Consider the following 14,717-nt stretch of genomic DNA (forward strand, 5'->3'; position numbering starts at 1 on the left):
CAGTTGGCTTGGGCTTGTAGGTAATAGGAACTGTGGGTGGGTTTTGGAAAGAGGTTGGACAGCTGACCCAGGAGAGGGAGGACCCAGGCATAAATGGTGAGTTGTAGTTGTTGTAGTCGTTGTAATCATGGAGATGCATCCCACAGACAGCTGAGCCTCCAGAAGGCCACCTCTCCACTCCTCACAGAATGAGCCCCTTTTGGGTACCTGGTGCTGTGGAGAGATGCAGGGTGGATATGATATGGTCCAGCCCTCGAAGGAGGCATAGGCTTGTGGGATGAAAACATCGTCTTCCAACCCCACCTGGTGATGGATGCTGCTGAATGAGCGATGTGTGTTCCCTGGGGTGACGTAGCAGAGGCAGGGATGGGTCGTGCCTTGGGAAGGGGAGGGAGGCTTTTGGAAGGTTGGGACTCATCCTGGAGGGTGGGAGTCTACTGGGCAGAGGAATCAAAGGGGCTTTATGGAGATAGGCGAGCATGTGGGTGAGGAGTGAGGGAGAGGCTGCCATGCATTTCAGAACTGGGGTGGTTGCAGGGCGCTGTGTTGAGGGGAAGGTGCAGTGAGGCAAGTAGTGGGGCTCATATGGGAGGGGTGGGCTAAGGACAGAGTGAAGGACATTGTGTTGCCAGCTGAGGCCAGTAAGTGTCCAGTGAATACTCATTAATCCCCAATCAATCAGAAACTGTCCTGCCTGAGATGCTGTTGGATCCATTCATTTCCTGACCTTTTCCACAAAGGAAAGTCAAAATGGCCCCAGGAAGAGCCCCAAACCAGCCTTGAGAGAGAAGTCATCCCAATTACTTATGCAAAGCCAGTGGTCGTCTCCAGCAAGTGCAGGGGAGGGCTCTATAATTGGATACCAGTGCCCTGTCCTTATATCATCAGTGTAGTAAGCACTGGGTAGATTAATACACTGTCCCAAAACAACCGAACTGTGATAATTGGACAGGACACACTTAATACGAAGCACTGAATAGAAAAGTTTCTTTTCATTTTGAGCAAAGCCATCCTAACCATCAGAAGCCTAGGGAATACCTCCCTGGCATAATTAGCCAGTCCTGAAGTCTGGCTGAATGCAAACGCTCTTCCTTGTGACCAGGGCGGCCGGGGGCTCTGTGATGAGGCATGATCTTGTCAGCTTAATGAGGCCCATTAATAATCCACTGGCGTTTCTATTTTCAAAATTGTCTTCTGTGTCTAATGGTATTGAGGAGTCAGGTGAAAATCACTTGGTGCCCTCTAAATGGGATTCTAAATCTTTTCTCCTAGGAGATTACACATGCTGTGACTTGGTTGTAAAAATAAAGGAATGTAAGAAGAGTGAGGACCCCACCACACCTGAGCCCTCCCCAGCAGCACCCTCACCAGCACCCTCTGATGGAGCAGGGAGCCCTGGCCTGTCCGAAGACTGTTCTGAGCCTCAGCAAACGCCTGCAAGATCTTTGACCTTACAAGTAAGGCCTTCTGTGTGTCCTGGTTTGATTCCTGCCAAAGGGAGAGATTTCCTAGGGAGTCCGTGAGCACACAACCTCACTTCCACCTCTGAGGCTGGAAACTGGATTTCACTTCTTAGCAGCTGTGTGACTGGGCAGGTCCCCTAAGCTTTCTGGGCCACTCTGTCACTGTTTGAATAATGGAGATAATGACACTGACTCCTCCAGGTTAGAATGAAGATCAAATACTATCAGTAGTGACAGTGACAGCAGCAGTGATGGATGCTCCAGCGTTCCACAGGTCACTTCCTAGACATCAGTGCCTCCAATCCATGCAAGACTCCCAGGAGGTAGGAGCCTATAGGGGCTCCAGATCTCAATGTCTTCAGATGAGGACACTGAGCCTTTGAGAGGTGAAGATGCCCAAGGTCACATGGTCGTGAGTGGAAGGATAGGAAAGTTTTAGTTTGGCATCTTTTCCCAATTGCTTTATAAAATGTAGTATGCACACATTTTATAAAGTTTAAAAAATAAGGAGAAATAAAAATTAGGAGGGCAAACAACCTCAGAGAAAGCCTCTGCTAACTGTATTGCACAGCTAGCCACACTTTCTTGGAAGGCACTTAATAAGGTTGCAAACCTCCCTGCAGTTGCAGTTGTGGAGATGGCTCCGCTGGCTGGCTCCTGTACCCAGAGGGCTTGGTGGGACCTGAGTGAGGCATTCATGGTGCCCCCAAAGTCTCTAAGGCCATTCTTGGTGGGGTGGGCAGCCAAGGCAGCAGCTAAACCTGAGCCACCAGGCCGTTCCTAGGGGTTATCTCTTTAGGCATGGAACTCTCTTGAAGCTTCAGCACATCCAGTGACTTGTACCTCGTGGTTCTCTGTTCCTGGTGGCTGGCACCATGTGGGGAGCTGGCCAAGAAGACTTCTTCCCCAGCGTAGCTGCCAGGGACACATATGTGATACAGACTGAGCCCACACTTCTTCCCCCTGGGCACTCTGAGCTCCCAGAGGAAGAGGAAGGGGGCAGAGGAATGTTTCGGTCATGGCAGCACACCCAGTGAGCCTTTGCTGAGCGTATACACGCAGGACTCCTACTATGTGAGTGATGCATTGTCAATGAGACACGGCCCATGACTTCCTGGAGCTCACAGCCTAGCACGGAGGTAAACGTGTGACTCACTGTTGCTCAAGCCCATCAGTGAAGCACCATGCTCTGGCTCAACAGGGCATTTCAACAGGGATTCCTGGGGTAGATGGAACTTGAGCCAATGGCTATGGGTAGTACTTCAGGAGACAACTTGAGCAGAGACACTCAAAGAATAGTAAGTTAAGACCATAAAAGGCAGTGCAGGAAAAGAATGGGGTTCCCGTGGATGGGGTGTTACCATGTGATCTACCAAACTACCATGAGCCTCAGTTTTTGCATCTGTCAAATGGAAAGAAATATGCCTGCTTTCCTGAATAGTTGTGGGACTCCACGAGGTGATGAATACACATTGAGCACCTAAGCCCAGTGTCTGGGACGGAGCGGAATGGCAGTTAGTCTTGTTCAGGAGACCTGTGTGGTTGACTTAGTGCAAGGAGGTGGGAGTGGAGACATAGGGACTTCTGACATGGTTTGTGGAGCTCACAGAACCTTCTGTATATGCAAAGGTTTCCTCCCAGCTCTTTCTACCCAGGAGGAGAAGCTGTTTCCTTTAGCTGCAGTTGTGGTGCCTCCTGAAAGGGCCCGTTTTTCACACCGAGTGGATGATCTGTGTCTGTGCTTCTTGGGGCTTCCAAGTGCATCAGAAGCAAGTGACTCAGCACCTCCATGCCCTCCACACTCATGTCTTTTTGGAATACAGAATGTAGGGCTCTTGGATTGTCTTTTGGGAACAAATGACTCAGCAGGGTAGAAAGAAGAATGGGCAGAAATACACTCTGCACTCCCAGCTTTGATGCCAGTTGCCGGTCAGTCCTGCTGCAGGAGGGGCCTCGGCGCTGGCCAGACCTGACCCCCAGGACCTGTGTTGTCAACATGCCTGTTACCTTCTTTACCCAAGGATGTGCAAGAAAATTGTGACATACTTTTGCACTGTGGCCTTTGGTCTCTGAGTACTGTGCTTGCCATCGGCTTCTTGGCCACATCAGACAGATGTGTTGCCTTTCTGTGTCACTGCTCTTAAAAATGGCCTATTTTCTTTGCTTTGCATAGGAAGCACTGGAAGTTCGTAAGCCTCACTTCATTTCTCGCTCACAAGAACGGCTGAAGAAGCTCGAACACATGGTCCAGCAGAGGAAAGCCCAGCGGAAGGAGGACCTGAGGCAGAAGCAGAGCCTCCTTCCCATCCGCACCAGCAAGAAGCAGTTCACGATTCCCCATCCTCTGAGTGGTAAGCTGCAGGTGGCTTGTGGAGACTGGAAAAGACCAGGGGCAGGGGGTTCCTGGAGCTGGAGGCTTCACTCAGGGGTGATGGCTCCAAATGATGCCACTGACATATGCAGAACCTGTTATGGCTCCAAGTGGCTGACCCTCAGCATCATAAAGCCTGTTCTTGGAGCCAGCCCATTTTGAGAGATCACATATGGGCATTGAGCTCAGCAGAAACAACTTGGGACACCAATTTACCATTACAGCTGGGACAGAAGCCACCCCACTGTAGCAGCCAGGGTAGCAAGTTCAAATTCTTGGCTCCTAATAGATATTTGCAAGAGATCCCCTTTGCCCTTTATAGATTGCAAAACAGATCTCGGGGTGAGAGGTTGACTCCAGCTTGTCTACATCAACATTCGTCATCTTGAAACCCCTTTCCTGCTGTGAGCTCAGAGAATACATGGCCAGCTTCCCAGCACTGTGAGGCCAGTGTCACACTGACCCTGTGAGGGAGGGCATTTACTAACCCACTGGAGAGGGAGTTATCAGGAACCTTCTCTGGGTGCCATGCTGGGAGCAAGACTGACCTCAGTCCCTTCTTCATGGAGCTTATGAACAGACCATTAAACTAGCAACAATAACAAAAAGAAATGAGGGTAAGGATGGGGGACATCAGGGCACATACTTAGTGCCTGCCAACCCAAATCTTAAAATCTAGAGGCTTGGAGAAACCCCAGTTTTATTCCTTTGGATAGAGGAATGAGAACTTTCTTCCTAGGAAAACGTTTTGGCCCCTAGGAGATGAAATCATGAGTATAACTCAGAATAAAAGTCTTTTGGGGAAATAACCATGTTCAATAAAGTGCAGCTTAGCAAACATTACCAAGATCTTATTCTGGGTGGCTGGGGGACTGAGGAAAAGGGTGTTGTAATAGAATTCCTGTGAACCTCCCCCGTCGACGGGCAGGCTAAGTCTCCTTCCCTCCACCAGAACTCTGCTGGTGGAGCTGTCTAAAGACCTCGGGGAAGGATGAATTTGAATGTATCTTTCCCTGTGGCTAAATATTTGCCAAGATACCTGCTGCTCCCTCCTCATGACAATTTCCAGCGTACTAACGAAAGGGGATGTGCAAAGAGCTCCCCGTGGGAAAATGCGTCTCTGACCAGTGCTGTAAGTCCATTGGCAGATATAGGCTCAGTGGGGATCTAGTTTCCAGGAAGCTTTTTCGTCTCTGGCCCAATAAAGAGAAAACTGGGTTCAGGCACAGACTTCTCAAGTTGCTGTGAGGACCAAAGCCAGCACCAGGAGACCCCTGGGGCCTTCAGTGCCTACACTGGCCCTGGGCAGTGTTGGGTGATGGTGCCCAGGCTGTGTGGGCATCTCAGCCTCGATAGTTCTGAAGATGCTACTTGAGAGCATGGTTAGGTTACCAAATTTGTGGTCAGCAAATATAGAATGATGCCACTTTAGAGCTCAAGACTCATGTACACACACAAAATGGCACTGAGGGCTTCCTTTCCAGTCAGGTCCCTTCACTTTGGGAAGAAACAGAGACCCAGAGACCTTAGGGAACCTGTTCAGTGTGGTGCCGCGCTGGGCTTCTCCTCTCCTGGGCCAACACCTCCCGGCTGTGCCATTCTGCCGGCCACAAGTGTTCTGGGACACCATCATCCCAAGCGCCAGAGGCATGTGGCCTCTGCCATCTGCACTGATTTTCTAGGGCTGCTGTGAGAAATCACCAAACACGGGGCCTAAAAAGATCAAGAACTGGCAGGGCCCAGTGGCTCACGCCTGTAATCCCAGCACTTTGGGAGGCCAAGGTGGGTGGATCCCTTGAGCCCAGGAGTTCAAGACCAGCCTGGGCAACATGGAGAAACCCTGTCTCTACAAAAAGTACAAAAATTGGCCAGGCGTGATGGTGCATGCCTGTAGTCCCAGCTATTTGGGAGGCTGAGGTGCGAGGATCACATGAGCCTCGCTAGGTCGTGGCTGCAGTGAGCCGTGATCGCACCACTTCACTCCAGCCTGGGCAACAGAGCAAGACCCTGTCTCAGAAAAAGCAAAATACAAAAACAAAAACAAAACAAGCCCAGAAATGTATTTTCTTGCAGTTCTGGAGGCCAGAAGTCAAAATCGAGGTTTCCACAGGGTTGGCTACTTTCCAGAGGCTCAGTGGGCAATCCTGTGTCCAGCCTCCCTCCCTGCTCCTGGCGGCTTCCTGCAGTCCCTGATGTTCCTTGGTTTGGAGATGCGGCATTACAGTCTCTGCCTCTGTCTCCACATGGCCATCTTCCCTGCGTCTGTGTCTCTATGTTCAAATTTCCTTTCCTCATAAAGACAGCAGTCATTGGATTAGGGCTACCCTCATCCAGTCTGACCTCATTTTAACTTGATTACCTCTGCAAAGACCCTATTTCCAAAGAAGTCACATTCAGAGTTACGGAGGATTAGGACTTAAACATATCTTTTTGTTGGGGAGACACCATTACACTCATTATATCATCCAACTGTGGTGTTTGCCCAAAACAAATATCCTTACAAGTTCACATTCCTTTAAATGAAAGTCTTAAAATTGTATATAATAAAAGGTAACCAGGCTCAGTTCAGAATGTTAACTGAGTACCTTTTACTCCCCAAATTCCAAGACAGTCCTGGCAACCAGCATGCTCTCAAAGTGGGACTTGGCCAACATGGGTTTTATGGCCACCCTGACCATCCCTGCCGTATTTATGTGTTGAAGAGAGCTTCACTTTTGGGTTCGTTTGTGTTAGGTCAGTGAAATCAGACAGCCTCTGAAACCAGAGCCTCATACAAGCTCGGGCAAGTGAGAAGAAATATTTAAGGCCCTATTAAACAAGTCTGCAGTACACATCTTGTCTTCAGCCTGTCTGCTGGCAAGATGATAAAAGCAAAATGCAGATGTTTTTCTTACATGCTAAATTAGTTAATAAATCATATGCGTGAACGAGCTCTGGCTACAGTGTCAAGGTGTCTGCTAAAAAGAAGACTCCTATTTGCTTTTTGTGCTGGGCTAGCTGCCTCTGATCGGGGTTTGTCAAGCAGTCTTGGCTCAGGAGCAGAACCTGAAAGGTTCGGGTGGGAGCCCCGGCAGCTGACAATGCCAGAGAAACCAGTCCCTGGACTTGCAGGAGATTACTATGGTGAGAGCCAGGGGACCAGTTGTACTTCATGGTAGCTAGTCAATTCTGAGCGCCTGAGTGAATTCTGAGGCCGGGGGAAGAGTGCTGCATGTGGGTGAGTGTTAATTAGGGTTAGGGCTCCTTGTTTGGAGGCAGGAAAATTTTCATGAACAGCTGGGGACTCTAGAGGGACCAGGAAGTAGCATCATCAAGGTCCTAGCTACAGTCTGTACCTGTCTTGACTATCTCATCACCTGTAGTTTGAACTCTCAGAGCCAATAAATACAATGCATAAGTCTCTCTCCTGCGGTGTTTGGTTTTCTGACCTTGCAATAGTTTGCTGAGAATGATGGTTTCAGCTTCATCCATGTCCCTACAAAGGACATGAACTCATCGTTTTTTATGGCTGCATAGTATTCCATGGTGTATATGTGCCACATTTTCTTAATCCAGTCTATAGAAGGAACTTCTTTGTCCATCTCTTCAGCGTACCTTGTTTGAGAACCCACACAGTGCTAGTCACAGTCCCTAGTCTGCCCACCTTGTGGGGAAGCAGGCGGGTGAAGAGGCAATGGTCATAGGATTCTCATAGCACCGTGAAAGGAGTTTGCCAAGGTTGTCGTGGAAACTCATAGGTGGTAGCCTTGCTCCCACCCTGGGGAGGAACCTTGCCAATGTGGGAGAGAACCATGCCGATGGGGCAGGGTGGGTGAGGAGGGGGACACACAGTGATGAAAGGAGGCTGGGGACATGCAGTTTAGCTATGATTGGATGGTAAAATGGGGATGGGCGGGGAGGTGAAGGGGCCAAAGAGGAGCCCAAGGAAAGATGAACTGTAGATGCTGCTAAGTGTCACCTTGTTCTGAGGTCAAAAGCAAGGCTGGGAGCTGGTAGTGTAGCTTCAGGTACAACATGATGAGGGTGGGGCCTGGGCAGGGCCGTGGGATGAGGAAGGTGGTGGATGCTAGGGGTTCTCAGGTAGAGGATCAGTGGGAGGTGGTGACTGTGAGATGTGGAAGAGGGAGGCTGACACCCAGGGATGCCAAGGGAAGGTGGCAGGGGAGCTGGCCTTTGATTTCAAGTCTCTGACATTAGGAACACTCCAACCCAAGGGCCTCTGTCCTTCCCAAGTCAGGGCTCTACCTGTGCAATTCACCAGAGTTGCCTGGGAGTGATAAGCAAGGCTTCCCCATCATCACTATGCAGCTCCTGGGGTCCCAAGTGGATTGGGTCACGTTCAAAGGCCGGCCATAACCTGGGAATTAGCGTGTTCCAGAATTTGTCATTGCTCCGCCTTACAGGATGAATCCAGAGCAGGATAGGCTAAAAGTAAGTGTGATGCATCAGGCACAGCCCCTGCAGGTCATAGTGGGGACAGTGCCTGCAAGTATTAGGGGGGTACAGTCCCCGCAGGTGGGAGGGTACAGCCCCTGCAGGTAGGGGACACAGTCTCTGCAGGCAGTAGGGTCACAGGCCCTGCAGGCCGTAGCGGGTACAGCTCCTGTAGACAGTAGGGTAAACCATAGCTTACAGGCAGTACGGGGTCAGCCCCTGCAGGTCGTAGGGGCACAGCCTTTGCAGATTGTAGAAGGTACAGCCCTTGTAGGTAGTAAGGTACAACCTCTGCAGGTCATAGGAACACGGTCCCTGCAAGTTGTAGAGGGTATAGCCCCTGCAGGCAATAGGGGGTTCAGCATTTGTAGGTCATAGGGGTACAGGCCCTGAAGGCAGTAGGGGTACAACTCCTACAGGTCATAGGAGTGCTGTCTTTGCAAGTCATAGGGATACATCTCCTGCGAGTCATATGGGTACAGGCCCTGCAGGTCATAGTGGTATATCCCCTGCAAGTAGTAGGGGGCAGAGCCACTGCAGGCAGTAAGGATACAGTCCCTGTGGTCATAGGGGGTGCCACATCTGCAGATTGCAGGTGCTCAGTCAGTGGCAGTCTTCACCATGCCCTGTTGACACAATTGTGCCTGTATCCTGTGCCCACTGCAGCTCCTCTAACCTGGCCCTGGCTATCTCCTTCTAGGCTGGGGGCTCAGTTTCAGAGCCTCCCTGGATTCCGTCCCTCACCCCAAAACCCAGACCCCTCTCAGCCTGACTCTGCCCACTCTCACCCTTTCCAGTTGGTCTCATTTCCTGTCCTTCCTTCACTCCAAAAACATTCATGATCAGGGTTCCCAAACCACCTGAGAGAAGCCTGTCTGTTTCTCCTCCTCTCTGTGCTATAAAATCCTGCCTAACCTTGCAAGCCCCTCTCAAGTCCAGCCTTTTTATTCATCTCTTACGCCCAGATGCTTTCCTGTGCTTCCTGTAATACCTGAGCTGGGCTCTGGTGGCTTTCATCTCTCAGCCGAGCACTTTGCTATGAATTACTCCTACTGCCTGTACTCACTGCAGTTAACTCAGCCTGAAAGTGCTCAAACTCAGCCCACATTGCCCCCTTCTGTTCTCAGCTCATTTCCCCCTCTGAGGACACCTGTCAGGGTCCTCCTCCATGGCTCTCTCAGTTTGTCCCCTAAACCTGCGAATGTGTAGAAAACCCTTCAGGAACATCCCCTTCTTCTACAAAGCCCTCCTGACTCCCATCCTTTCTCCCCTTCACTCCCTCTCCTTTCCTCTCACTCCCATTTGAACGCTTTTGGCATCTTGGTATTCTTGCATCCCTCCAGATCACCTGCCTTCTTCCCTTCTTCACTTTGGCTTAAGCTTGTGTGGTTGTGTTGGAAAACCTTCTAGATTGTAAGAGCTGGTGGGCATACTCCACACCAAATCACTGCGAGAGGCCCTGCTGCATCGAGCACAACAGACTGAATTCATCCAAATTGCATTATCCGCACTTCCCAAAGTGAGCCGCACATCCCAAAGTCAGAGACATTCAAATCATGCACCAGCAGAGGAACGGAATTCTCTGGAAGGAATGGCAGAATTCCTTCTCCAACAAATCTTCTTTCCCTGATGATTCTTGGTTGGAGCAAGTATTAAAATTAATTTGGATTCCCAGAGCATCTAGCTGAAGATGCGACCCAGCAGACAGGAGACAGAGGTGGAAGTTATCTCAGTAATAAAGATTTGCTCCCTGAGCACAGGCCGCATTATCCTTCCTGTTGCCCGGTCTGATCTCAAGGCTCTCATTCTCCATATAGCCTTTAATAAATATTTGGGGCTAGTTCTCCTGATATTACTCACAAGAGAATTTTTAAATGTGCTTATCAGATAAAAATAAATTTTTACTTCATCAGTCTACAAAGAAAACAGGAAGCATGAATTACTGAAAAGCCTATTTCCCCAATTCAAAGACATTCACTTGTACACTTTTATTATTGTCCTTCACAGACATTGTGAGGTTGTATGTTCTTATTAAGATATTTGGGAAGAAAAGATCAATTTATGTCTATTGATTAGAAGTGGATTTAAAGGACAATTATACTTCCAATTAAAATAATGTAAGGTAAAAACACTAAGTTTCAGAATGATAAGGAAAATGACTTTATGAGGAGTTACATTTCCCAATTGCCTTGATTTTATTTTCCAAGTGATTTCCCTTTATATTGCACAAAGCAGCTGAATAATAAACCTTACAGTGACACCACAGATATAAATCTACTTGGCAACAAGCATAAAGTGTATTAATAATCTATAAATCGCCGTATTTTATGGTTCTCTAAAAAATGCTGAGAAACCCTGGAATTGGAGCAAACGGTGAAGTTACACTATCAGACTTGTGCTGGATGTATCTGTTTTATGGTGAAGTTGTGATTCGAGTCATTGTTAAAATTCCTTTAAATGAGCAGTTTAAACTTGTCATTAAAAAAACCGTACGCCCACATTTTGTTTCAACTTTAAGATTTAATTGACAAATAAAAGTTGTATATATTTATGGTGAATGACATGTTTTGATATATGTACATATTGTGAAATTATTAAATGTAGGTAACATATCCATCACCTTGCATACTTTTGGTGAGAACATTTAAGATCTATTAATACTACTCCCAGTAATTTTCAAATATAAAAAAGCTTTATTATTAACTAAAGTCACCATGCTCTACAGTAGGTATCCAGAATTTACTCCTTCAGTTTAGCTAAAACTTTGTACCCTTTGACCAACACCTCCTGGATTCTCCCCTGCTATCCCCGGTAACCAACATTCTATTCTCTACTTTTATGAATTTGATATTTTTAGATTTCACATGTAAGTAAGATCATACAGTATTTGTCTTTCTGTTCCTGGTTTATTTCACTTAGCATAATGTCCTCCAGGTTCATCTCTGGTGTTGCAGATGACAGGATTTCCCTCTTCTTTAAGACTGTATAGTATTCCATTGCATGTGTATGTATGTGTGTATATATATATCAATAGACTATGAGAAATTGCGTGTATATATACACACATATGTATATATATACATTATACATATATGTGATATATATGTACACACACATATGGAGATATATATATATATATATATATATATATCTCAACAGACCAATCAATAGGCATAAATTGATCTTTTCTTCCCAAGTATCTTATAAAAACACAACACCTCACAGTGTCTGTGAAGGACAGTAATACACATACACACACACACACACACATATACACACACTACATTTTCTTTATCCATTAATCTGTTGATAGACACTTAGGTTGATTTCATATCTTGGCTATCGTGAATAATACCGCAACGAACACAGGAGTGCTGATACCTCATCAATATACTGATTTCTTTTCCTTTAGATAAATTCCCAGCAGTAGGTTGGTCATTCTATTTTTGCATTTTTGAGGAATATCCATATTGTTTTCCATAATGGCAGTAGTAATTTACATCCCCACAGCAGTGTGCAAATGTTCTCTTTTATCCACATTCTTGCCAACACTTGTTATAGTTTGTCTTTGATAATAGCCATACTAACAGGTGTGAGGCGCTAGCTCATTGCAGTTTTAATCTGCATTTCCCTGATGGTTTGTGATGTTGCATGTTTTCTCATATACCTGTTGGCCAATTTTTTTTTTTTTTTTTTTTTTTAGAAATCTCTATTCAGGTACTTTGCCCATTTTTAAATTAGGTTATTTGCTTTCTTGCTATTGGGAGTTGTCTGAGTTACTTATATATTTTGGATATTAACCCCTTATTGGACATATGGTTTGCATATATTTTCTCCCATTCTGCAGGTTGTCTCCTCATTCTGTCGATTGTTTCCTTTGCTGTGTAGAAGCTGTATAGTGTGATACGATTCCATTTGTTTGTTTTTGGTGTTGTTGCCTATGCTTTTGAGGTCATACCCAAAAAATTATTGCCCAAACTAATGCCACAGAGCCTTTCCTCTAGGTTTTCTTCTAGTAGTTTCACAGTCTCAGGAATTACATTTAACTCTTTAATTCATTTTGAGTTGATTTTTAAATATGGTGTAAATTAAAAGTCTAATTTCATTCTTCTGCATGTGGATATCCAATCTTCCCAACTCAATTTGTTGAAGAGATTTTCCTCTCCCCATTGTATATTCTCAGCTCATTTGTCAAAGATTAGTTGAATGTAAACACATGGATGAATTTTTGGGCTTTCCAGTCTGTTCCATCAGTCTATTTGTTTTTATGCCAGCACCATACTGTTTTGATTACTATGACTTCATAAGAGATGTTAAAATCAGATAGTGTGATGTCTCCAGTTTTATTCTTTTTGTTCTCAATTGCTTGGGCTATTTGGAGTCGTCTGCAGATTCATATGAATTTTAAGATTGCATTTTCTATTTCTGTGAAAAATGTCATTGAAATTTTGATAGGTGTTGCATTAAATCTGTAGATCACACTGGGTAGTACAGATATTTTAAAAATATTCTGCAAATCTGTGAGTATGGAATATCTTTTTACTCTTACTTTTTATCTTTTAATTATGTCTTCAGTTTCTTTCATCAGTGTTCTATAGCTTTTAGTGTACATGTATTTCATTCCCTCAGTTAAATTTATTTCAATGTATTTTATTTTCGTGGTGCCAGTGTAAAGGGGATTGTTTTCTTGATTTCTTTTTCAGATAGTTCATTGTGTTTGCACAGAAATGCTACTGATTTTTTTTTTTTTTTTTTTTTGAGATGGAATCTCACTCTGTCACCCAGGCTGGAGTGCAGTGGCGTGATCTCGGCTCACTGCAACCTCCGCCTCCTGGGTTCAAACGATTCTTCTGCTTCAGTCTCCCGAGTAGCTGGAACTACAGGTGCATGCCACCATGCCAGGCTAATTTTTGTGTCTTTACTAGAGACGGGGTTTCACCATATTGGCCAAGCTGGTCTCAAACTCCCGACCTTGTGATCTGCCTGCCTTGGCCTCCCAAAGTGCTGGGATTACAGGCATGAGCCATCGTGCCTGACCCTGCTACTGATTTTTGTATGTTGATTTTGTATCCTACAACTTTACTGAATTTATGATTTCTGTTTCGTGGTGGAGTTTTTAGGGGTTTCTACATATAAGACCATGTCATCTGCAGAGATGATTTCACTCTTTCTTTCCAACTTTAATACCTTTTATTTTTTTTCTTAAATAATTGCCATAGCTAGTACTTCCACTACTATGTTGGATAGAAGCAGCAATAATAGGTATCCTTGTCTTATTCCTGGTCTTAGAGGAAAAGCTTTCAACTTTTCATCATTGAGTATGATGTTAGCTGTGGGCTTATTATATATGGCCTTTAATGTATTGAGGTATATTCCTTCTATACCTAATTTGTTGAGAAGTTTTACCATAAAAGGATGTTGAATTTTGTCAAATGCTTTCTCAGTGTCTTTTGCGATGATCATATGGCTCTTGTCCTTTATTCTGTTAATGTGGCAAAGCACATTTATTGATTTTTGCGTATTGAACCATCATTGCATCCCAGGCATAAATCCTACTTGATCATGGTGAATAAGGCTTTTAATGTGCTATTGAATTTTGTTTGCTAGTATTTTGATGAGGATTTTTGCATCTATGTTCATCAGGGATATTGGTCTGTAATTTCCTTTTTCTTAAAATGTTCTTATCTGACTTTGGTCAGAGTAATGATGACCTCATAAAATGAGTTTGGAAGTATTCCCACCTCTTCAATTTTTTTGAAAGAGTTTGAGAAGGATGGTATTAATTCTTCCCTAAATGTTTGGTAGAATTCAGCCATGAAGCCATCTGGTTCCAAGCTTTTATTTTAAAGAGAAGATTTTAAAATTTCTGATTCAATCTCCTTATTCATTGTGACTCTGTTAGGATTTTCTCTTTCTCCACAATTCAGTCTTGGCAGGATGTATATTGTTAGCAATTTATTTGCTTCTTCTAGTAGTATCCAATTTGTAGGTGTATAATTATTCATAGTGGTCTCAGTCTCTTATAATTCTTTGTATTTCTGTGGTATCAGTTTTCATGTCTCCTCTTTCATTTTCATTTGATTTTTCTTCTCTCTTCAGTCTAGCTAGAGATTTGTCAATTTTGTTTATCTTTTCAAAAAAACAACTTTCAGTTGTGTTGATCTTTTCTATAACTTTTCTAGTCTCTCTTTCATTTATTTCTTCTCTGAACTTTGTTATTTCCTTCTTTCCACCAAATTTGGGCTTAGCTTGTTCTTGTTTTTCTAGTTCTAGTTCTCGATTAGTTCCTTGAGGTGTAGCAGTAGGTCGTTTGAGATCTTTCTTCTTTTTTAATGTAGGCATTTACTGCTATAAACTTCACTCTTAGAACTGTTTTTGCTGCATTCCATATGTTTTAGCATATTGTGTTTCCATTTTTGTTTATCTTGAGGTATTTTTAAATTTCTTTT

The 14,717-nt window shown here is 44.9% G+C and overlaps 1 protein-coding gene across 7 annotated transcripts in view; it reads left to right on the forward strand.

The window, feature by feature from the left end:
• Positions 1–14,717, forward strand: part of CUNH10orf90 (chromosome unknown C10orf90 homolog) — a 260,887-nt gene that overhangs the window by 222,534 nt on the left and 23,636 nt on the right. For all 7 annotated transcript variants that reach the window (XM_032175268.2, XM_032175253.2, XM_058435897.1 and 4 more), the window contains 2 exons: positions 1,273–1,457; positions 3,637–3,814. In XM_032175268.2, the coding sequence (XP_032031159.1) occupies positions 1,273–1,457; positions 3,637–3,814 (363 nt within the window). The remainder of the gene's footprint in view (positions 1–1,272; positions 1,458–3,636; positions 3,815–14,717) is intronic.

Source organism: Hylobates moloch, unplaced genomic scaffold (assembly GCF_009828535.3).
Source record: "Hylobates moloch isolate HMO894 unplaced genomic scaffold, HMol_V3 SCAFFOLD_3, whole genome shotgun sequence".
Taxonomy (NCBI): Eukaryota; Metazoa; Chordata; class Mammalia; order Primates; family Hylobatidae; genus Hylobates; species Hylobates moloch.